We start from the raw sequence: 25,747 nt of genomic DNA on the forward strand, positions 1-25,747 counted from the left end.
TATACCCTTTCGGGGGTCGGAAAAAGGAGGTGTGACAATCACTTCATAAGTGACATCTTGCATAAGTGACTTCTTAGTCACATTTTTGACTTGGTGGCTTTTTGCCACGTGTGGGGGGGAGGGGGGGTTAATTTATTAATTTTTATCCACTTATTAGTTAATTGAGTAATGTTCTGTTACCCGGTAATTAATCAAATACCCACATAATTTAAAAATTACCACAAATTACTTAAAATTCTACTTATTTTTAAAATACTTCATATATACCTTATATATTATACTACCGTTGTCATATGGTATCTTGCATGGTACTAGTTCATAATTATCGGGTATTATCGCTCGACCCGTATTTTATTCCAAATTGACCACTTTCAATGAAACTCGTTTTTTTAATCCGTGTACCCTCTTATTGTTCATAACACTTTTTTAGTGCTTGCTATAAATAGCATAAGTACGTTAATGTCAAGATGATCTCATCGCCGAGTCTACATCGGTTAACTGAAAACGAAATTTTAATGTACAATACTTCAGGGTGCAACATCGTCGTAACTTAATACTGCAAAATGTGACATCACCGTAATATAATACTGCTGGGTGCAACACTGTCGTAACCTAATACTGCAAAGAGTAACATCACCATAATGTAATACTACTGGGAGTAACATCATCGTAATATATTACGGCAGAGCATAACATCGACGTAATACTACGAGGCGTAACATCATCATAATATATTACTGCAGAGCATAACATCGACGTAATACTGTGGGGCGTATTCCCCCCTTTGGAACATTCATCCTCGAATATTGACTGATGCACTTATCATTTTCATAACTTATATTTTCCAAATACTTTAGAACTTCCCCTGCCATTTAGGCACCTATTCTGTGAATAATTCCACAGTCTAGGGCATTTCCCCCTTGGGTCTCCTTCTCACATCACAACTTGTAGTCGGAATCCTTCCAATCTTGTAACTGTTGCTACCTTTCATCATCCAGCCTGTACAATTTTGACCTTGTAAGTGTGCCCAATCTCAAGGCTTAATATGTAGAGCTTGATAAGATGTCCTTTTGGGTATATATGAGTATACTGAAGTTCTTCGCTTGGTACTTTGTTGAATTCATGAATATTGCTATATCTAATCGTATAGGTCCGTTTATCCATCCGTATGAATTTATTGCCATAACTCTTACTTTAAGTTATCGTTGCTGAGGTCTGCTACCAAAACCCAGCTTACTCTCGCTGCTTATTCCTATGTATAAATTTATATCCTTTAATGCTCCCCCATCACTGCTCATCTTTAGAATGATAGCCCAATCTCATCTCATACTTTGTGACTTTTGTCCGTCTATTATTGATTCACCTCAATATTGATCTACGATATAGCACTGATAATTTGAAACTCCTTACGTAATACTTTTGCCCCTAGGGCTTATGTCACATCAAGGAATATTCGAGGTGATTCCCATAATCGTATTTCATAGTGTCTCAATGTGATTCACCTTATGGGGGTATCTTAATTTTGTGTCGCCAGCGAAACCTTTTCTCCTTCTTTTCTCTCTTCCTTTTTTTTCAAATCATTATTCAAACGAAGGCCCAAACGTCATCCTTTATCTGTCACAATTATACCCTCATTTTACTACCAGACTAGCAATTTATTCCTTCTAAATGCTATTAATCTTAGACTCCTTTGAGTTTATTCAGGCTATACTAAACTTTCAATAACTTAGAGAAATCATTATCTCTCTTATTTTCATGGACTTAATCCCGATAACTTATCTATTCTCGTCACCTTTTCACTTGCCTTTCCTCATCCTTACTCATGTTTGGTTAAAACTTTGTCGCTCTACCATACTTTAGCTTGCGACCTATACATATCCATTTATACTATTACAACCTTCCTTTAACTTGCTTGCACTATAGATTTCCTTATGTTATTCTGGATCGTCAAGCAAGACATCACATTGTCTCCAACTTTTCTCTACTCTCTTAATTAGATCTCTCAGTAATTTAAAACTATAGGCTGGAAGACATGCCGCCAACGATGCCGCTATCATTCCCAGTTATTGGATCCCCGTGCTTATAGCCTTCTATCCGAAGTATGGACTATTCACGATCTTCTGTCTTGGAGTATCTCGTACGTTATTCACCTTTACCTTACTTAAAATCTCGCATCATATCTTCTATCTCTTTCCTGTCCTCCCTTCCACCTAGGTGTAATTCCCGTCCATAACTTGAAGCTCTATTATAATACTTGCACCTCTGGTACATACACAATATAATGGGAGCTTCGTACTGACTTCTTATGAGGCTGGTACTTCTTCTAACTGGCTTCCTTGTAGAGCCATTATAGATTATGGTAGTTGTATTGTATCTCTTGAACATCTGATATTAAGAGTGATTCTGTCATGCTCTCAAGCACAAATTGCATAATTTTTCTAGGTCCAATAATCAGACTCCTCATTTACTTGGGTGATGTAATTCTTTAGTTTCCTCTTCCTTCTGATTAGCCTTTACGTAGGCTTAAGCTATCTTCCGATCTGTGGCTCATGGTATCAGTTATTACCTTAGCCTTTCATGGGCGTTATGGAATATCCATGACAGAATCTTTTAACAATTCAATTCTTTGTCTATGCCCTGGGCTTAATTCTTTCTTTTATCTTATACCGGAGTTTTCTATAGCTACATGATTGTCAACAAATATGCTGCCTGGGTAATGCTCCAGAATCTTGAGTGTATCCATAACGTACTAACCCTGAATCATTGATCGAATAATTCTTTTGTTCCATCTTAGCTTTCTTTCAACGTAAGCTATTACTTTTCCTGGTCTTTATGCCCCCTTGTTGTGTCCATACTTAGCTTATCTTAGTGCCCACACTTGCCAGAGTTTTCATACAACTCATATGATCTCGAATATTACTTTTAATTCTTACTTCTCATTCATTAGCCACGGTAGGTGCCATTTTCCTTTGGAATGCTTACAATGTTTTTGCGAGATTATTGTTAAATGACCATTTCCTCTTTAGGTCGTTGTGCTTAGATTGAAGCCATCTTTCTTATCTCCTCAGCCAGTTTTTCGTTGTAGTACTTAGGGAGAACCCTTGACTCTCGTAAAGCTGTGAGCTTATTATGGACCTTTTCGATGTCCTTACTTGCCTATAATCATCCGTAGTTGCTTACTTTCATGCCCTTTTACTTGTATGGTTTCTTCTGAACTGATATTCTGACTGTCTTCCCAGTGGCACTTTCTTTTATCCCTGTAATACTCATACTGTACCTTTAACTACCCTGACTCTTGTTTAAATATATCTCAAGTATTGTAATGATATTCTTTGAGGCTGAATTCTCCATGTTGGGTTCTACTATGTTTATCTTACATGATCTAATGACTCGTCTGTAACCTCCTATTTAGCCATAACTGGGATCTTCCTGACCAATTACTAACTACTCGATGGCCCATTCTCATGTCAATATTCCTCGTAATCTTTCTTGGGTTATTTCCTTTGTCTTAACTTACTTCTCACACTGGCTCCTTATTTATTAATAATAGCTCGGGCAGGAACCTTTACTTCCTCTCCTTAACATCTTGCTTGCACAATATTCTTGAATCGTAGCGTATCTATAAGATTTGGATAAGTGTCATCTCATTCCTCTTTCATTTATCGCATTCTTCCTTTACCATTTCATAGTTACTCGAACCACTTAATTCTGACTTAATGTCACATCACTCCATATTCCTCCCTTTACGGGTGTACTAAGAGCTGAAGCCACGAGGATCTACCTATAGATGTTTTACCTCTTCATCTTTGGCATTGTTTCTCAACATTAATGATCCTTACTAGCCTTGCGGCAATCCTTCTGTACCAAGGATGACAAATTCCCTTACTCGTGAGGGTGGCACTTAATGTAACTGGTACATACAGTCCCTTAAGCTTAACTTTGCTAACATTGCTTGTTGTAGGGAAGCGTCTTCCTGAATGGCCATTCTCTGAATTTCTCATGAATCTTCTTCTGTTGTCCGTCCTATTATTGCCAGAACACAATATGAAATTCTCATGATGCTGACTATTATCAAATCACTCAGCCCCTAATTCATAGTTAGTTTATCTAATTCACTGGTCCATATTAATTCCTATTACTCTGGGGTCTAACTTTTCCTCTTGGTAATCGCGCTAGAGTTGCAAACTTATTTCTCGAAATGAGGATATTACTTTATGGCCTATATTCTTTCATTGACTCAAGGCATGTCATCTTTTGTCGTTCCTTTCATTTGACTGTAAACTCTATAATACTGTCATCATTTTTTGACCTACCGTTATCATCCGTGTATCATATCTTACTCATAATGCTTCATTAACTCTCTTCTTATCTCCCGCTAATTATCTATGTCTACTGCTTTATTCTAAAAACTCGAACAAAATATTCTTTTGTTTTTGGCTCCCCTTGCTCCATCCCTTGGCTCTTTCAATTGCCTAACATTCTTTCTTTACTGGGGGCGGGAGCCACACTAAGGTAATATTTATTCCTTCAAGGCTTCTAGTGCTCATATCTAGCTTTAATATTTTAGGGTGCACCATCTAGGTGTCTCATGAGGAGATCTACTAGCACACTTACAATATCCTTTGGAAATTTCAACTAACACAAACAATCCATTCACAATTTTGGTTTACTCTAACCCCAGCCAGGTCCTAATGTTCTATCCTTTTCTTAAACTACACCTGTTAGCCCCCATAGGGCATAACTAAGATGAGTACGACCAATTGTACATACCTCTATTACTGTTAAGGGTAACTCTTAATGCTTATATTTTTCTGTCGGAACTGTAATACCGATAATCTTCATTAACTGGGTGCCTCGTACCCTTCTTGACCTAACTTCTTTTACTTCTTAAAAGCATTGTCTTTCAACATAAAGGTGGATAAATATTCTTGCTTTAAGGTTCCTTATCAAGAGGCTTACACCTTTCAGTACACCCATGATTTCCTAAAGACCTTACATTTACTTATCATAAGCAAGATGCAAAATCGAGTTCCTCTACATCAATAATTCCACAGTTGTATCTCTTATCGATCATCTTTCTGAATGTAGGCATCGTCTAATTACGAATAGAAGTTTGGGACTTGAATTCTTATAAGTGAGCTCTACCACACGATCTAGAGTAAGAAGAAAGAGTGACAGTCCTAAATGCCATGTAGCCTCCTACTTATAAGTGTGGTGCACGACACACCCATAAACAAGACTCTACTAGACACGGCTTGTAGACTCGAGAGCCAAAACTGCTCTGATACCACTTTGTCATGACCCAAACCGATGGGCCGCGACGGGCACCTGGTACCTTACTCAACCGAGTACCAACGTAACATATCTTTCTTATTACATCATCATATACATGTAACATACGGGACTAATAGTCCAACATAATCATTTATAAACTCAAAACATAAGCTGACAATGTCGTACAATCTTTCACGTACACGACATATGTCTGCAAGCCTCTAAGAGGACATAAATGTCATAAAGGTCGAGACAGAGTCCCGCCATACCAAACAATACACGTCTAAATCATACTAACCAAACAAGCAACTCCGAAGCAAATGGAGTGCACCAACATCTTCCGCTGAGCTGATAGCCTACTTGGAGGGCTCTCGACCTGTCTATCAGAACCTACGAGTATGAAATGCAGCGTCCCCAGGTAAAAGGGATTTTCGTACGAAATAATGTACCGAGTATGTAAGAAAATATACTGAAGCTGAAACTGAACTGATAATATCATAACTGAAAACAACTAGGAGTCAAAGAAAATCTGAAGATATGCTCATCTGTTGATACTGACTCAACTCTCTCAATATAGTGAATAAAATAGTTGTCCGACCCTGTCCGACCCTATATATATATATATATATATATATATATATATATATATATATATATATATATATATATATATATATATATATATATATATATATATATATATATATAACTGCTCTGCCGTAATAGGCTCGCTCATAGGTGCTCGGCCATACTAGGCTCTATATCTCGACCAACTAGGCTCGCTCATAGGTGCTCGACTACAGTAGGCTCGGTGTATATCTTACCATCTGATCAGAGGTTGCCCAATAGGGGCCTGCCCATCGATTATAGCTCGATGGTAATGAAAATACTTTTAATACTGTACATATGTAAACTCTCTGCTCTCTTTTCCGGAAGAAGAAAATACTCAACTGAATATGTAGTCCCGATAAGAAGAATACGATAACTTACAAAACTAGGAAGATATATGTAATTTGCGAGACTAGCAAAATATACGTAAATTCCGGGATATAAAGTTATCAAACTTGTGTAATTATGATATCATGCTAAAATGAAGGAAAATCTTAGCCTTAACATACCTGGAGTAGGGAAAAATTCGTATAATACTCCGTTGGAAAACCTTTGTTGATTGAGCAAATTTTGCTCCTGCTTCTTAGAAATTCACAGACAAAATTTCTTTTGGTTCCTTGAATTTTTTGGAACGAATTACGTAAACGTTTGGAAGGAATAAGATTCTGCTTCTAATGTCTTTGAACTAAGGAATGGATTTAAGTAAAACTTGGTTTGGTTTTGAAATGAAGAAACATTTTTAGTTTTGAAATGAGAGGAAATGTTTCTGTTTCTTTAAAGTTTTTGAAAGACTTCACATTTTTTTGGGTTCAATTTGGATATGTAACAAAATCTTGAATAGTCATCACTTCATAAGTGACATCTTGCATAAGTGACTTCTTAGTCACATTTTTTACTTGGTGGCTTTTTGCCACGTGTAGGGAGGGGGTTAATTTATTAATTTTTTATCCACTTATTAGTTAACTGGGTAATGTTCTATTACCCGGTAATTAATCAATTACCCACATAATTTAAAAATTACCACAAATTACTTAAAATTCTATTTATTTTTAAAATACTTCATATATACTTTATATATTATACTACTGTGGTCATATGGTACCTTGCATGGTACTAGTTCATAATTATTAGGTATTATCGCCCAACCCGTATTTTGTTCCAAATTGATCACTTTCAACAAAATTCATTTTCTTTAATCCGTGTACCTTTTTATTCTTCATAATACTTATTTATTGCTTGCTATAAATAGCATAAGTACGTTAACGACAAGATGATGTCATCCCCGAGTCTACATCGGTTAACTGAAAACGAAATTTTAATGTACAATATTTCAGGGTGCAACATCGTCGTAATTTAATACTGCGAAACGTGACATCACCGTAATGTAATACTGCTGGGGGTAACATCATCGTAATATATTACTACAGAGCATAACATCGACGTAATACTGCAGGGCGTAACATCATCGTAATATATTACTATAGAGCAATCGACGTAATACTGCGGGGAGTAACACAGCAAGCCCTGAAATCAGTAGGCAAACTGATTAGGTCTCTATTGCATCACTTTAACACAATGTTGTATATATTCTGTTTGTCATGCTTACCTAGATATCCTGCTCTAGAATCCTTTGAAATATCTGAAATCTTGTTGTTTGAGACGTGTTATTGTCTGCTTGTGTGAGGAGGTAAAAGTGAGCTTTTAATTGTTCCTTTATGTGAATGTCCTATTTGTTTTTGCTTGTCGCTTAGATTTTCTCCTTTTAAGCACTTTAGGAGAGTCTAGAACTGCCTTAATTAGAGGTCCTAAACACTTCCAGGGCCATAAGGAAGGGACAGGTAATGCACGCATAGAGTACGTTTAATTAGAATTGCTTATATAACTACTAAGGGGAGGACAATTGGGTAATAAAGGATATGATGACCCGTGCGCTAATGCCACGCGTAACACCTCTCATTGAGAAAAGTTTACCGGGTATTGCACAGATGTGATCCTATAGGTTAATAAAACTAGGACCTCCCTTATTCTTGTTTAATCCATATGCGTGCTTAAAATGCTTTATTGGCTTAATGATTAATTCACAAAATGAGTTAGGTCGGCACCCACCGTTGTGGACCTCGAGTGGTGCCTAAAACTTTCCCATCAAGGTAATTTCAAGCCCTTACCCAATCTCTGATAACGCAAATCGGTTTATATAAGTTATTTGCAATAGGTGCCCTAACGCACCTTAAATCCGTTAGGTGGCGACTCTTCAATTTCTATACCCCTTTCCTAAAAGGAAATGAGTTGTCCCCAAATAATGTCGAAACCATGACTTCGCTAAAAAGCGGAAAAAGGGGGCGCGACAGCATGGCGACTCTGTTGGGGATTTTAGGCTTTTACCATAACAAATTTGCTTTGTGAATTAGTCTGAACATGCCTTACTTTGTTAATACTTGCGCACCCTTTCCAAATCCCTTTATGTGAACTTAACTATTTATTTTCAAGTATTTATTTCCTTAATACGAAACTGGCTTGTCTCTTTGTTTTCCTTCTTAACTGTCTTTCAATTATAAATACTGTATTTATTGCTTTTTTTAACGTGCAAATACATGGCAACATGCTATTTATTGCTGCATAAATCATGCTTGACATCATATTCCACTCGTGCTTAATCAATCTTATAGCAACACTTGATGAATGGTTGCGCTCTTCCGATATATTACCCTTTAAATTCAGAAAGGATTATTTGCGGTAAAACTAGTCGATCAGCGGTGCAATTGACGGTTCTGTGCCTTTCCCCCTCAAGTTGTCCTCTTGAGGGTAGTAACCTTACTCTTATTATAAATGTGCATGTATCATGGTCAAACCTAGCCGGGTTAATATGTTGTCCACATAATAACCCTTTAAGACGAGCTTTATCCAAAGTCCACCGGAGTTTCCATAATCTCAACGGACGCAACCACGTTTTGTGCATTAATTTGGAGAACTAATTGCCAATAAGCTAATCATGAATGTATAAATAGTTGAATCAGGTGGGGGAAAAGGGCCTAACCTTCTTTGTTTTGCAGTAAATGAGGCACTAGGTCCCCAGATTCGGCATGGTCAGCAACATACCCCCACTGCTACTAGATTGGTAGGAAGATCTTCCCTCGAGTGATAAGAAACATGTGAAGAAAATCCTAGGAAACTTTCCATCCCTGCTGGACATTCAACCAAACAACATGCTAATTGAAGCTGCAACCTTATTTTGGGATAGTGAGAGGGTTGTGTTTCATTTTAGGGACATAGAAATGACCTCGCTCCTAGAGGAAATAGGAGGATTTGCTGGACTGCCCTAGGACAACCCTGGGCTATTGGTATCGGAAAACCGCACCGCTAAAGGGTTTCTAAAGATGATGGGTTTAAAGAAGAACGCTGACTTACAATGCTTAAAGAAATCCTATATACCATTCAATTACATGTATGAGAGATACGGTCATAGAAAGTCTTACTGTTCCATGATGAGTTTTCCATCACTTCTCTAGGTCATATCTACCGCAGAGTTTTTGTGTTCATTGTATGCTTCTTGGGTCTGATAGTGTTCCCAATGAAAAGGGAAAGAATCCACACTAGACTGGCCATGGTCACCAAGACCTTAATGGAGAGAATCGAGGGACAGACATACACCATAGTCCCTATGATCATAGCCGACATCTACCGGGATTTGGACCACTGCCAAAAAGGGTTCAAGCATTTCAAGGGTTGCAATCTGCTGCTACAACTATGGTTATTAGAGCATCTCCAAAAGGGTCAGTATCACCAGGAGTTTCCGCGAAGGGCTTGGAATGATCATATTGCCTTCCATCATCATAAGCGGATGACTTACATTCCGGACAGTTTGCTCAACCGGAAAGTGCTAAGGAATGGGTAGAATTCTTCGACAATTTAACTAAAGAGCAAGTCCAGTGTATGTTTGAATGGTTCCCAATTGACGAGTTCATCATCAAGTCCAAGGACGCTCCTCACTTAGTGTTGATCGGGTTACGTGGAATACACCCTTATGTTCCCATCAGGGTTATGAGGCAAGCATTCAGGAAGCAGGTCATACCACGAGTTACAAAGATGAGTCATTTCCAAGCAGACTTTCAAGATGACGTCATCCCTTACAGGTGCCAAGCTCAGCATATGTGGCACTACAAGATCATTGTAGAGAAGAACACCATCGATCCAGACAGGTATCATGTAGGGTGTGCACCCTTCTACCCGGCATGGTTAGAGGACAACCTAGATGGGACAGTGAAGCCAGGAACCAGTTGGGGAAACAAGATCATAGATGAAGATGCCGAGGCCCAAGTCAAATACAATAGATTGCGCAAAAGGGTTCATGACTCCGAGGCTGAACATCGGGAGATACACAAGACAAATATGAGACTGATCAATGAATGGAAGGGGATGGCTATCACCTCTAATAGAAGGTTAGAATATCTGGAGCAAGGTTTGGTAGAGCTGGAGGGTAAAATAATAAAGAGGATTGATGACTGTCAGAATGCTGAAGGAAGCGAGGGAGGACATTTAGCTAGAGCCTACCTGCTACTGTGGTTGCGCAAGCTAGGGAACCTGGTTGACGGAGTTAGAAAGATCAAGTCCAGGGAAGGTCCTTCTAGGACCAAGTAGACTAGATTTACTTGCTTTTCTAAATGTAATAAGGCCAAGTGCCAATAGTGACTTATCTTTATTATCTTAGTGTCATTTTGGGATTCGTCTATTTTTTATATTAATGAAATGAGGCATTTATTGGCATCTAAGTTCTCTAAATCAACTTGTCTCTAGGCCTACCTCGGGCATTTGAAGCTCTCTAATTAGGACGCAAATTTACATTTCCACAATATGTGTTTAAATACTGCAAATACTCTTTTCAGAACCCTTACTGACTTGGCCACCTTTTTTTTCTCTTTTTCTTTTGATTATTCCCATTCCCCAAAGGTTGGTTCGTGCATACTGGAATCATCAGCTTATCACGCAAGATCCAGGGTCCCTCCACCTTCTCCTCCTCCTAGTTTACCAAAAGGCAAAGGAAAATCACAGATGGGCGATCTTCGAACTTCTCGTTCGATGAGACCCCAGGTCTCGCTGTTACCGTTTTCTAGGTCATGCCTAAACCTCGTTTCTCGGAGTTGGCTAGCTGCCGACATATCTTTTACGTCACCGGCCACATAGTCCGCAACGTCTTTCACTGCATCGCATTTGCCGGGGCTGAATCCCCTTTCTTGAGCGAATGGCACCAGAAAAGAAAACAATACACATATTGAACATGCAGAAGCTTCTGATGGTCGAGGTACTCAGGCCACAAATGATGTAGTTTCGCGGCTTGAACAAAGAATACTGGAACTCCAAGGTGAGCTTGAGCATGTTCGAAATTTAGAAAACCTATCCTTCACACTCAGTGTCCCAAACATCAACCATGCAAACACCCAGAACCCCGCACCACCTCAAAACACACCCAACAAGCGACCACAGAATCCTTATGCACCTCACCATTACACAACCCCACTACAAAATCATACTATCCCTCTACAGTACCAGCAAAACACCTACCATACTCCACAAAATACTCCACCAGTCATTCCTGAACCCTAGAATTCCACCAATGATCACCACTATACCCAAACTCCTGATCACCAAAATAATCCTATATATGTGGAGACCCTACCTCACTCCACTCAACCTATATCCTATGCACTGGAATCTACTGAGAAGGACATTATCATTAAGAACCTGGCTAAGGAACTCAAGAAATTGACAAGTTGGGTTCGAGGCGTTGAAGGAGGCAAAGGGATAGAAGGTCTGAACTATGAAGACCTATGCATACAACTAGATGTAGAACTGTCGGAGGGTTACAAACCTCCAAAGTTCGAAATGTTTGATGGAACAAGTGATCCCAGAGTTCATCTGAGGACTTATTGTGATAAGCTTGTAGGGGTCGGAAAGGATGAAAGGATCTGGCTGAAGCTTTTCATGAGGAGTCTTACGGGAGATGCATTGTCCTTGTACATCAGCCAGGATCCTAAGAAGTGGGCCAACTAGGTGAGTATGGCATCTGATTTCATGGATAGATTCAGGTTTAACATAGAAAATGCGCTAGATGTCTTCTACATTCAGAACCTTAAGAAGAAGCCTACTGAAACCTTCCCCGAGTATGCTACTCGTTGGAGGTCAGAAGCAGCCAAAGTCAGGCCGACACTGGACGAGGAATAGATGAATAAGTTCTTCGTCAGAGCACATGACCCGTAGTACTATGAAAGGTTGATGGTTGTTGAAAACCACAAGTTCTCCGATATCATCAAACTCGGAGAAAGGATTAAAGAAGGTATCAAAAGCGGGATGGTGACAAACTTTGAGGCATTACAGGCCACAAATAAAGCTTTGCAGTCTGGGGGGTATATCGAAGAAGAAGGACGCGGGAACGGTAATGGTCACCCAAGGACCCAAACCTCCCCTTGTATATCAAACCTCCCCACTTACATACCAAACACCACTACCCACATATCAACCCTCATCTTCCAGATACTCCCAACCAACCACTGCTTACCAGACATATAATTCCAACCATCTCACTTTCAATCACCTCCAACTCGTCAAAACTACCCAAGACCTCGACCTAACTTTGATCGCAAACCACCCAAACAATACACTACCATTGCTGAACCCATTGACGAGCTGTATGAAAGGTTGAAGGTTGCTGGTTACGTCACTCTTATCCCTGCTGTGACCATGGAAAGCTCATCCCCATGGGTCAACCCAAATAAGACCTGTGCATATCATTCTGGCATGAAAAGGCACACCATTGACGAGTGTCGAACACTAAAGGATAAGATCCAGACTTTAATTGACAATAAGGTCATCCAGGCAAAAGAAACTACACCCAATATCTGCAACAACCCCCTCTCAGATCATTGGGGTGAAGGTATCAATATGATGGACACCGATGAGGAATGGGATCCCGAGGGATCAATCAGACTTATCAAAGAGGCTGACGATCCCAAGAAACCTGCAGTCACACTCAACCCCATTATAGTACAAATACAGCCGCCAGTGGAGTTTGAGGTAATTACATCAGTCCCATTTGAAGTTGAGGTAGCACCACCTGCAGCTGCACCAGTTCCATTCGAGGTGGAAGTAGCCACACCATTTACAGTGACAGTATCAACCACACCACCTTTCGATACCAAGGTCATACCTTGGGATTATGTGGCCGAAGCTAGAAGAAAAGGAAAGACCAAAGTGGAAGAATCTGGCGTTGCGCAAGGGATGACCAGAACGGGAAGAGTCTATACACCGGAGCATTTGGTAGAGTCCAGTAAATAGACCTCTAACAGACGACCCGTTATTGAAACAGGTCCGGATGACCTTTGGAGGAAAGTATAGGCAAGGGAGTACTCGATCATCGATCATTTGAACAAGACTCCTGCTCAGATATATATCCTATCACTGCTACAGAATTCAGAAGCACACAGGAATGCTCTCTTAAAGGTGTTGAGTGAAGCGTACGTACCTAACAACATTACTTGCAGAGAAATGGCCAATATGGTGGAACAGGTGCTGGAATGTCACAAAATCACCTTCCACGAGGACGAGCTGCCACCCAAGGGTTTGAATCACAATAGGGCATTGCATATTACAGTGCAATGCTAAGACAATTTCATTGCCAGGGTTCTGATCGATGGGGGATCTAGCCTCAATGTTTGCCCATTGACAATACTGAAGAGGTTGGGCAAAGGCCTGTATGAGATACGAGAAGGGACTATGAATGTGATGGTATTTGACGGGTCTCAAAGAGCTACCATCAAGGAAATTAATCTCTGTCTGCAACTGGGGCCTACGTGGTTTGATATCAAGTTTCATGTGTTGGACATATCTGCATCATACAATATGTTATTAGGACGACCATGGATACATGCCGCTGGGGCTGTAGCATCAACCTTGCATCAGGCAGTGAAGTTCGAGTGGAACCACCAAGAAGTGATTATCCATGGAGATGGAAGCAACCCCAATTACACCCGTCAGACCTTCCCAATGGTTGAGAGTAGAAGAAGGCTAGGTGGAGAAACCTACCATCATATCGAGCGGGTCAATGCAATCGACAAAGATAAGTGGTGGGATAAAAAGATAGCAAGCATGATCTGGAGAGGGTATGAGCCTGGCAAGGGTCTTGGTAAAAATCTTCAGGGCATCACCAAGCCAATATAGCCAAAGCACCACGGTACCACTTTAGGGCTGGGATATCAATACACCTGGCAAGAGTACAATGATTGGTCACCACTATGGCAAGGTCCGTAGTATCCACTTGAGTAGCCTATATAGCACCTGAGTCAGACTTTCTAGCAGACCGACATCATATGAGGATCAGAGGAGGAAGAAACACCACAACCTTAAGGAACCTGTTCCTGGAAGATGATGACATGGACTATTGTGTAATTGTTGAGGGGAGGAGTAGGAAGGCCCTACCATCCGAGCTGTGGAGAGAGGATCATTCCTCAAGAATTGAACCTTCAGACCATCCAGGGCTCGACGAGTCCCGGGGTAGCAAGGCTGAACAACACTATCTATTTTATTTTCTAAGAAAATGATGATTTCCTTTTTGCATTTTTGTTTTAAATAATATTTCCAATGTTCCAAAACGTTGTTTTTAATTATTTAAAATTGCATTTGACTCTTTCAATGAATCGATGTTTATTATTACCATTTTCTCTCATATCTTTATTTATAAGCATTACTATTTCATATCTCCAACAATTGTGACATGTAATGAGGCAACGCAACAAAGGAGTAGTGATTCGGAAGAAGAAGATGTCATACCCGAGGAAATTGTCAGAGAAGTAGAGGATTTTGAGAACAAGCCTAAGTCCAACCTGGACGAAACAGAAATAATCAACTTAAGAAATTCAAAAACTATCAAGAAGACCCGCATTAGCATTCACTTGTCACCGTCAGAAAAAGAAGAGTACACACAGTTCTTGAAGGAATATGAGGACATCTTTGCATGGTCATACGATGATATGACCGGGTTAAGCACATCTATTGTGGCTCACAAATTGCCCACAAACCTAATGTGTCCGCCGGTAAAGCAGAAACTCAGGATATTCAAGCCTGATATGAGTCTGAAGATTAAAGAGGAGGTTACTAAGTAGATCAATGCCAAAGTCCTCAAGGTGGTCGAATACCCAACTTAGCTAGCCAACATCGTGCCAGTTCCGAAGAAGGACGAAAACGTTAGAGTTTGTGTCGATTATTGGGATCTCAATAGAGCCAGCCTGAAGGATGATTTCCTACTTCCAAACATACACATCTTAATCGACAATTGTGCCAGACATGAACTCTAGTCCTTTGTAGATTGTTTTGCTGGTTATCATTAGATTTGGATGGACGAAGAGAACGCTGAGAAAATGGCTTTCATTACACCATGAGGTGTGTACTGCTATAAAATGATGCCATTTGGCCTAAAGAACACTGGGGCCACTTACATAAGGGCCATGACTACCATCTTCCATTACATGATACATAAGGAGATCGAGGTGTATGTGGACGACGTCATCATTAAATCCAAGAAAGCCGCGAATCGTATAGCAGGCTTGAGGAAGTTCTTCGACAAATTGCGGAAGTACAACCTGAAGTTAAACCCCGCAAAATGTGCGTTCGAGGTTCCTGCCAGAAAATTATTAGGATTCATCGTCAGCCGCCAAGGGATAGAATTGGATCCGTCAAAAGTCAAAGCCATCCAGGAGCTACCACCGCCAAAGAGTAAGAAGTGTGTAATGAGTTTTCTGGGACAACTAAACTACATCAGCAGCTTCATAGCTCAATCTATAGTTATATGTGAGCCAATTTTCAAGATGTTAAAGAAGGACGCTATAACCAGTTGGACTGAGGATTGTCAAAAGGCTTTCGACAAGATCAAGGAGTACATATAAACACCACCAGTCTTGGTCCCACCAGAGACAGGTAGACCATTGTTACTCTACCTTGTAGTATTAGATGGAGCTTTCAACTGCGTTCTGGGGCAGCATGACAAAACAGGGAGAAAAGAACAAACTATGTATTACCTGAGTATGAAGTTCACTCCATATGAAGCGCGGTACTCTCTGCTGGAACATACCTGCTGCGCTCTGGCCTGGATAACTCAGAAGATGAGGAATTACTTCTGTGCCTACACAACATATCTCATATTAAGGATGGATCCCTTGAAGTATATCTTTCAAAAACCCATGCCCACTGGCAAGCTGGCTAAGTGTCAAATCCTATTGAGTGAGTTCGACATCATTTATGTGACTCAGAAAGCAGTCAAGGGACAAGCACTAGTGGATCATCTTGTTGAAAACCCTGTGGGAGGAGAATACAAATCCCTGAAACTGTACTTTCCTGATGAATAGGTACTATTCATAGGAGAAGACATTGTTGAGTCCTACGACGGTTGGAGGATATTTTTTGACGGAGCGGCAAATTTCAAGGGAGTCGGCATTGGAGCTGTCTTGGTATCGAAAATTGGCCAACATTATCCAGTATCTTTAAAACTCAAATTTCCCTGCACCAACAACATGGCGGAGTATGAAACTTGCATATTAGGACTCAATATGGCCATCGATATGAATATTCAGGAGCTACTGGTGATCGGCGATTCAGATTTGCTTGTGCACCAGGTACAAGAAGAATGGGCTACCAAAAATTCCAAGATATTGCCATATCTACACCATGTGCAAGATTTGAAGAAGAGGTTCACGAAGATAGAATTTCGGCATATTCCCAGGATTCAGAATGAGTTCGCCAATGCATTGGCCACTTTATCATCAATGATACAGCATCCAGACAAGAACTTTATTGATCCTATCCTAGTAAGGATCCATAGCCAGCCGTCATATTATGCCTATGTTGAAGAAGAAACAGACGGGAAACCTTAGTTCCACGACATCAAGGAATATTTGGCAAAAGAAGAATACCCGGAGCATGCAAACCATACTCAGAAACGTACACTTCGAAGACTGTCCAATAATTTCTTCCACGGTGGAGGAACCCTATATAGAAGGACTCCTGATTTGGGACTATTCAGGTGTGTCAATGCAAAGGAAGCTTCTAAGCTACTAGAGAAGATACAAGTCGGGACCTGTGGCCCGTATATGAATGGTTTTATCTTGGCCAAGAAGACACTCAGGCTCGGCTATTTCTGGATGACCATGGAAACAGACTGCATCCAGTACGTACAAAAGTGCTACCAATGTCAAGTCCATGCAGATATGATTAAAGTGCCGTCGAATGAGCTCAATGCAACAAGCTCACCTTGGCCATTCGCCACCTGGGGAATAGATGTCATTGGTCCAATCAAGCCCACCGCCTCAAATGGGCATCAGTTCATCTTGGTAGCTATTGATTACTTCACCAAATGGGTCGAAGCAGCATCTTGCAAGGCAGTGACTAAGAAGGCCATGGCAGATTTTGTCCGCGACCGGATTGTTTATCGATTCGGAGTTCTAGAGTCTATCATCACTAACAATGTTGCCAATTTCAATAGTGATTTGATGAAGACCATGTGTGAAACTTTCAAAATCAAGCACAAGAATTCCACAGCATATATACCTCAGATGAACGAAGCCGTGGAAGCTGCCAATAAAAATATCAAGAAGATACTGAGGAAAATGGTAGAGAATCACAAACAATGGCACGAGAAGCTACTATTTACCTTACTAGGACACCGTACCACAGTCCGCACATCAACCGGGGCAACTCCCTACTTGTTGGTTTATGGTACTAAAGCTGTTATTCCTACCGAAGTGGATATTCCTTCCTTGAGGATCATAGAAGAAACTGAGCTCAGCGATGCAGAATGGATAAAGAGCTATTATGAGCAGCTGTCCCTCATAGACGGAAAGAGGATGAATGCAGTATGTCACAGACAACTTTATCATAACAGAATGTCGAGAGCCTTCAACAAAAGAGTCAAGCCGAAATAGTTCACACCGGGGCAGTTTGTGTTGGAGAAAATCTTTCCGCATCAGGATGAAGCCAAAGGGAAATTCTCTCCCAACTGGAAAGTCCCTTACATGGTTCATAGAGTATTGACATGAGAAGCCCTCATACTTGCAGAAATATACGGAGAAGTCTGGCCAAAACCAATCAATTCAGATGTAGACAAGCGATACTATGTGTAACTGTTTATGTTTTCTGCATATAATGTAAATTGAACTACGCTCGACCTAATTCCCATTTAAGAGGGGATACGTAGGCAGCCCTGTGGGTTCGGCCACAATTCAATAAAATTTTATTTTTCCCCATAATCAGAAATTGGGACAGAATTTTGAGGAGGACCCTCAAAATTCTGAAGCAAGTTCAACCGATCACAGCATGTACAGCAGTTGGAAATGTTTGTCCATTTAACTGGGGCAGAATTTTAAGGAGGACCCTCAAAATTCTATAGCAAGAGAAGTCGCAATGCCTCGGATCGTGTCACAGTCACTGGTTCATGTAACCAATTTCTAAAATATATTTTACTATGTCTCTAAAAACTATGCGTTCTTTCTTTCAAAATAACTCTGTTTATCAAATGCTACCCCCAATGATTTGAACAGGACTTCCAGACCGAGCAAAACAAGTCGAGCAAGCTGACAGAGGCACGAACCGACCTCCCCCCCCCCCCACAGAACTCACAATTTTTCTTTGAATGCAGGAACAAGGAATATGCACACCTCGAAATCATGACCTTCATAACAACTATGATATTGAATCTACTTCCAGCTAAGAAATACTATGCTATCGTCTGCTATGTTCTCTATTTGCATGGGACTAAGCCCTGTCCCGTACCTCGCATGAGGCTAAGCCCTGCCTCTATATTTGCATAAGGCTAAGCATTGCCTTCTATTTGCATGGGACTAAGCCCTATCCCAAACCTTGCATGAGGCTAAGCCCTGCCTCCATATTGGCATAAGGCTAAGCGTTACCTTTTCCTGCAAGAGACTAAGCTCTGTGTCAATCTTTGCATAGGACTAAGCCCTGTCCCAAATCTTGCATGAGGCTAAGACATGCCTCTTATTTACATAAGGCTAAGCATTGCCTTCCATTTGCATGAGACTAAGCTTTGTCTCTACCTTGCATGAAGCTAAGCCCTGCCTCCTATATACATAAGACTAAGCACTGCCTTTAACTTGCATGGGACTAAGCCTTGTCCCAAATTTCTGCATGAGACTAAGCTCTGTCTCGATCTTGCATGAGGATAAGTCATGCCTCCATATCTGCATAAGGCTAATCATTGCCGTTTATTTGCATGAGACTAAGCTTTGTCTCAATCTTTGCATGGGACTAAGTCCTGTCCCGAACTTTGCACGAGACTAAGTGTTGTCTCCCCTCGCACTATCTATTTTCTCATCTTTCGGGCTAAGCTCTGCCCTCAACTTCATACAAGACGAAGCCTTGTCTTGTTGCTCCTAGCATCATTTTTGCACATCATAGGCTGAAATATCGCCAACTTGTCCGAAGGCATCATAGTCTGAAGGCATCATCCTCATAGCCGGAAGACACCATGCTATGGCCTGAGGATCTCTCAAACTTGCATATCATCATTCAAAGGCGTCATAGTTTAGAGGCTCCATTTTCATGGCCCGAGAACATCATTTCATGGCCTGCAAATCCCTCACTAAAAAACTCATGGCCCAAGACATCATAGTCTAAAGACATCATCTTCAACCGTCCAAAGATGATTTTTCATGGTCCAAAGGGAATTTGCATCATGTTTAAATTTATGCACAGATATATGCTCGTAGTACATCTTTACTTGCAGGTTATCCGATGAGCAAACCGCTATCCCAATAGGAGAAATCCCGCTCCAGTTCCTTCATACTGTCTCAAACTTGATCGCAAGGTCCGCAACCTTTGCACCTACCCCGAAACCTTGTGTCCATCCTTGAGGTAACTTCATCGGTATATTCTGCCGATGAACTCCGAACTACACACAACCTGATTTCTATAAAATCAGGGATATGTAGGTAGCATGGAAACCAGAGTGTGGCATAAGTCTCTCAAACCATCTTACTCGGTCAAAATTGATCATCATATCTTTACCCGACAACTCTTTCATCCTTTCCGGGTAAAGAGAGGCGGCTGTTGATACCCAATTTTTCCCTATAGTATTTTTTCAAAATGCATATATACCTCCAAAACTATGCATTAGCATTAATTAATATTTTTCCATAATTGTTGCATTTTAAGGGTTTTAATTAATTTATCCCAGTATTTTTATTTATATAAACAACTACTAATTGCATCACAAATGGTTTTATAATAATTTTGTGGCTTAATTTTATCATTTGTATTTGTACTAAGTTTTAATTATTTCACAAATAGCCACATTAGCATTTTTGGATTATAATTGCAATAACTTTGCAATTATAGCTCATGTATGCAGTATTACATTATTTTACCAGAAAATAGCTTTTTGTATTTTTTTAAAATACTAAGCAATTGTTTAAAAACATTTCTAGGCATGAAAATCATTTTTTATAATCTATTAATTATTTTGTCAATTAATTGGGTATTTAACAAATAGCCCTTTTATTCCTTTTATTTTCGGACCTAACCCATTAAACTAGCCCAAACCCCTTAATATACCAGCCCAATTTCAACCCCAGGCCCAATCTATACCTGCCCGACCCAATAAACTCGTTTAATCGTGGCTATTGATCTTTTAGATCAACGGTTCACAACAATACTTACCATTTTAATTCAACAGCCAACCCTAACCCCCCCCCCTCACTCTTTCATTTCCGCCGCCATTGGTTTCCCTATCCTCTCCAATTCTCTCTCAACCCAACCTAAACCCTAATCGTCGTCACTGGCGAAAAGCTCCCATCTATGGAGTTTCCGTGCATTCTCCTACCACTACCAGCCTTCTATACCCCCTGGCTATTTGATTACATAGATCCTTGAGAGAATCTCATGGAGATTCAACCTGTTTCTTGCCAAAATTTGTCTATAGGCCTGTCTATGGCCTTTCTCGTTTGTGAGTATGGGTTTTCTCATATTTTTTTCAGTGCGAATCCATAGTTTTTGACCGATTTTCTTTTACCTATACTATTTTTGAAACCCCTAGTTTTACTACTATTCGAATTTGTTCACATCATTGTAGATCTGAAATGATTCGAGTATTATCGGGTGTTTTCCCTTGAAAATCTTTGTTTTAGTCAACTGCTTCGATTTATTTCACTCTTTCTGAAATTAGGGTTCATCCCAGACTTTTCTTCAAAGGTTTTTTTCTAACTTTTCAGTGTTTAAACTAATTGTTCTTCACTATCTTGACTGATTCTCGTATCTATGCTTAAACCCCCAAATGTTTCTATTTGTGACCCTGATTTCTTCGAAATTTTCTTGTAATTATGTTTATTTCTATAAACGAGTCATATTGATTGATTCTATTTAGGGATTTGAACAATCTTTCTTGTTAAAATCAGTACTCTTTGGGATTTTTACTTGATTAATTACTATTAGGAATTTGAACAATCTTTCTTGTTAAATTCAGTATTCTTTGAGATTTTTACTGATTGATTACTATTAGGAATTCAAACAATTGTCCCGTTAAAATCAGTATTTGCTGGGATTTTTACTTGTTATTTGTGACCTTGATTAATTATACTTGCCTTAATTAATTATCAGTACAATTTAGGATTTGACTGACTCCCTATATGGTATGGTATTGATTTCTAACCTTAGTTAAACCCTAGTTTTGACCGTTAACTGACTTTCCCCAATTAAAGGGGTCTTTTCCGAATTTCTCTATTAGAATTGATTTTATAATTGGCTGATTGATTCTAATTGATTTAACTATGATTTCCTTTACCTTATTTGTTTTACTCCCTATGTTCTATATATACACTCTCACTCTGCCTTTTCAAGGACGAACAATAGTTCACCAAAAACTCACACTCACACATACTTTGCTCTCATCTCTCTGCTACTTGTGCTCATTATTTGTCTAGCCGGCTGAAAGCCAAGGATGGACTACTGAATCCTGCATACCTTTCATCTCTTATTTGCTTCCCTTAACTGGTATGTTTCTATCTCTAATGTCATTATGAAGTTGAACCTATATGATTCTCTGTTTCTCTATTCCTGTTAATGTCCATGTCTCTTCTGCACTAGTCTAATTGCTTAGGTACGTAATTCTATATTCTTTCCTGTTTACTGCTTTGATCAGCATGCTTAAGTTTCACTCTTTCTTGCTCATTGTTTTAATCATCATGCCTGTTTTTCTTGAGTATCCAATATTGCCTTAAAATAGCATGTTTACTTTGTGTCTAAGACTCTTGTCTTCGCTATCCTGTAACTTCAACTAGTATTGCTACTTTGTGTAATTGAATAGTATTCTCCTTGGCCCTTTCTGTATTACTCCGCATGACTACCTCTGTATCTAGGCCTATGTCTCACTATGTTTAACCAACATGTTTATTGTAGTACTTAAATCATGTGCTTTCTTGTCTCTTGCATTAAGTTAGTATGCTTACCCTATCACTAAGTAAGACTGTTAGACTTGAGTGATTCCTGTTGAGACCCTAAATCAGTATGTCCTAGTGAATTGTTATCTATCCTTGACTGCTCTATGTCCCTGTTAACTAGCATGACTGCCTTCACCATGTTTCTATGTGCTCCTGATTCAGGATTTTGTGCTCCCACCCCTGCTCCCTCTCTGTGTTACTATCTGTTCTCATCATGATGTATGCCCACCTAGGGTTAACTAATAAACTAAATTAAAGCTGGGTAATGTGAATCTTGGGTTTGAAACTTGGGGACTTTGTTATGTGTGTTTTGGTTGGCTGAACCTTTTCTTAGAATGTTTCTAAGCTATTTTTACTCCTAATGTTTTCACCTCTAAACTATTTTCACTCCTAAATGTTTACACGTTCAAACTATTCTCCCTCCTGAACTGTTTTACTTCCATACTGTTTTCCTAAAGTTATTCCTACTCTGTCAAGCACTCTCACTCCTACTCTTAGAATACTTAGGATCCTGCCCCTCTAGTGTGTGTACTGCCTATGAATCCATGAGATTCCTCCGAACTCTGGCACACTGGGGCGTGCCCTTCCACACTACACAAAGACTACTTCTATTTAAAAGGATCTTGGTGTGAGCATTGCCCGGGGTCCCTGAGGCCCTTGGGAACTTTGACACACCAGGATACCCTCTCTTGGACACTATGAGATAGGGTACTTTTGACTGTTTGAAGGCCTTTTTTTTTTCAGGTTTACTTTGGGCCTATCCAGGCTCCCTATAGTATAGTATTACTTATTTCTGTAATTCATTTATAGCCTGTAATAATAATTCTTGTAAACAAATATTGGGGATATTAGTAAAAGGGAGGGATTATTATATATTTTTGTGGGTAAATCGGGTAGAAATTATGCTCTTAGGATTATTATGACTATTCACTTGCGTTAGAAATTATGCTCTTAGGATTATGATGCTTGTCTACTTGCATTAGAAACCATGCTTATAGGTTGTTTTGTGCACTAGAGAATATGTTTACATGTGCATCATTTGTTTCTGAAACTTCTACTTTCTAAAAGTTCTGCATAATCATGTCCACTAAGAAATCATGTCACTAAGTTGCTACTAGTCCTGCCTAATAATGACGTTCATTGTCTTATGTGCATTAGAAACCATGCTTTAAATTTTTATTGCATTCACCTAAATACCATGCTCATATCGTATAAAATCAGTAACTACCATATCTATAAGAATAGGTTTTAAAAATAGTCCCGACACCTAGAATCAAGTTTATAAAGATAAATGCGTGTAAAATCAATCATGTAATGTTCAGCACTTAGACAACATGTTTGTAGGACATAACGAATAAAATCTGCCTGTTAAAATCATTTGTTCACCTATTAAGACTCTAATTACGACTAGATATCATATTATAGGACATCTTAGATCCATTCCTAGGCAAGCCTGTAGGATAATTAAAATCTTGCAAATTGTCAAACTGTGCTTTATTTAATTATTTATGAATTGCCCAGATTCAGCAAGCCCTGAAATCAGTAGGCAAACTGATTAGGTCTCTATTGCCTCGCTTTAACACAATGCTGCATATATTCTGTTTGTCATGCTGACCTAGATATCCTGCTCCACGATCCTTTGAAATATCTGAAATCTTGTTGTTTGAGACGTGTTATTGTCTACTTGTGTGATGAGATAAAAAGTGAGCTTTTAATTGTTCCTTTATGTGAATGTCCTATTTGTTTTTGCTTGTCGCTTAGATTTTCTCCTTTTAAGCACTTTAGGAGAGTCTAGAACTACCTTAATTAGAGGTCCTAAACACCTCCAGGGCCATAAGGAAGGGACAAGTAATGCACGCATAGAGTACGTTTAGTTAGAATCGGTTATATAACTACTAAGGGGAGGGCGATTGGGTAGTAAAGGATATGATGACTTGTGCGTTAATGCCAGCGTAACACCTCTCATTGAGGAAAGTTTAGCGGGTATTGCACATATGTGATCCTATAGGCTAATAAATCTAGGACCTCCCTTATTCATGTTTAATCCATATGTATGCTTAAACTGCTTTATTGGCTTAATGATTAATTCACAAAATGAGTTTGGCCGGGACCCACCGTTGTTGACCTCGAGGGGTGCCTAAAACCTTTCCCTCAAGGTAATTTTAAGCCCTTACCAAATCTCTGGTAACACAAATCAATTTATATGAACTATTTGTAATAGGTGCCCTAATGCACCTTAAATCTGTTAGGTGGCGACTCTTCAATTTCTATACCCATTTCCCAAAAGGAAATGAGTTGTTCCCAAAGAATGTCGAAACCCTGACTTCGCTGAACAAGGAATAAAAGGGGGCGCGACATGGTCCGCGCAAGAAAAGTGTGGCCGCAAAAGTCTCATCGAGCCCGCGATTGGAATTATGCGGACCGCGGTGGCTGAGATTCAGAGAGTTCACATTTTAAGCAAAAAATAAGGAGTGCGGTCCGCGGTATAATTACGCGGCCGCAAAAATCCACTACGCGGCCGTGATGGAAATTATGCGGCCCACGAAACAAATCTCAATCCAGATCTAGAAGTTAAAAATGTGGACCGCGGTTAGTATTACACGTCCGCGAAAGCAAGAGTGTGGCCGCGGTAGGAATTACGCAGCTGCGAAACCTCCACATGGGTATTTTTGTTCGAAAATTTCAGCTTAGTATAAATAGATCTTTTTGACATTTTTTGGTTAAGTTATGTTTTAGCTGAACACGTGAGATGGCTGCATATTTCATTTTGGGCAATTTTGTACTAGAATTATCTCTCAACATTAGATTTTCATTTTTTAATCTAGTATTATGAGTTTTATCTTTATTTCATCTTTGAATTCTATTATTTCCATGAGTAGCTAAACCCATAGCTAGGGTTGTTGTCACGACCCAAACTGGAGGGCCATGACTAGCACCCGACCATACTTGTCGAGCACCGACGTACATTTTATCTTACCTTTTTTTTATTATCTTTTAGGGTTGATGAGATCAATATAAATGGTAGACCTGGATCATGGACAACCAGCAATAAAATATGATGGCATGAACATACATAGCAGGGGATGACTAGACAATCAAGAAACTACATATAAGGTACGAGCTACCACGCTACCATGAAAGACTATACAACAAAAACCAGCCGACAAGGCATACCAAACTATACATGAGTCGACACTTGTCTATGAGCCTCTAAATGAACATAAGTGCTGCAACATAGCCGGAACAGGGCCCCGACATACCCATAATGTCTATAACAAAAATGCATACCAAGACCACGGCAAGTCCGGAGAAGGGATCTCGCCAATCACTGCTGAACTGGACAACCTACTGTGGTGGGGGAGCTGCACCTGCCTGTC

At 39.8% G+C, this 25,747-nt stretch overlaps 1 protein-coding gene across 1 annotated transcript; it reads left to right on the forward strand.

The window, feature by feature from the left end:
* Positions 1-16,073: 16,073 nt before the first annotated feature.
* On the forward strand, positions 16,074-16,796 carry LOC138869147 (uncharacterized). The gene is made up of 2 exons (XM_070146743.1): positions 16,074-16,223; positions 16,272-16,796. Exons 1-2 carry the CDS (start codon positions 16,074-16,076, stop codon positions 16,794-16,796), a joined length of 675 nt encoding a protein of 224 aa, XP_070002844.1.
* Positions 16,797-25,747: the final 8,951 nt, after the last annotated feature.

The sequence above is a fragment of the Nicotiana sylvestris genome, chromosome 5 (assembly GCF_000393655.2).
Source record: "Nicotiana sylvestris chromosome 5, ASM39365v2, whole genome shotgun sequence".
Lineage (NCBI taxonomy): Eukaryota > Viridiplantae > Streptophyta > Magnoliopsida > Solanales > Solanaceae > Nicotiana > Nicotiana sylvestris.

Excerpts from the sequence above, each read along its gene's own strand:
- LOC138869147 (XM_070146743.1), top strand. The coding sequence starts at position 16,074 with ATGGATCCCTTGAAGTATATCTTTCAAAAACCCATGCCCACTGGCAAG. Across the intron at positions 16,224-16,271 it reads ATCATCTTGTTGAAAACCCT|GTACTATTCATAGGAGAAGA; the intron begins GTGGGAGGAGAA and ends CCTGATGAATAG.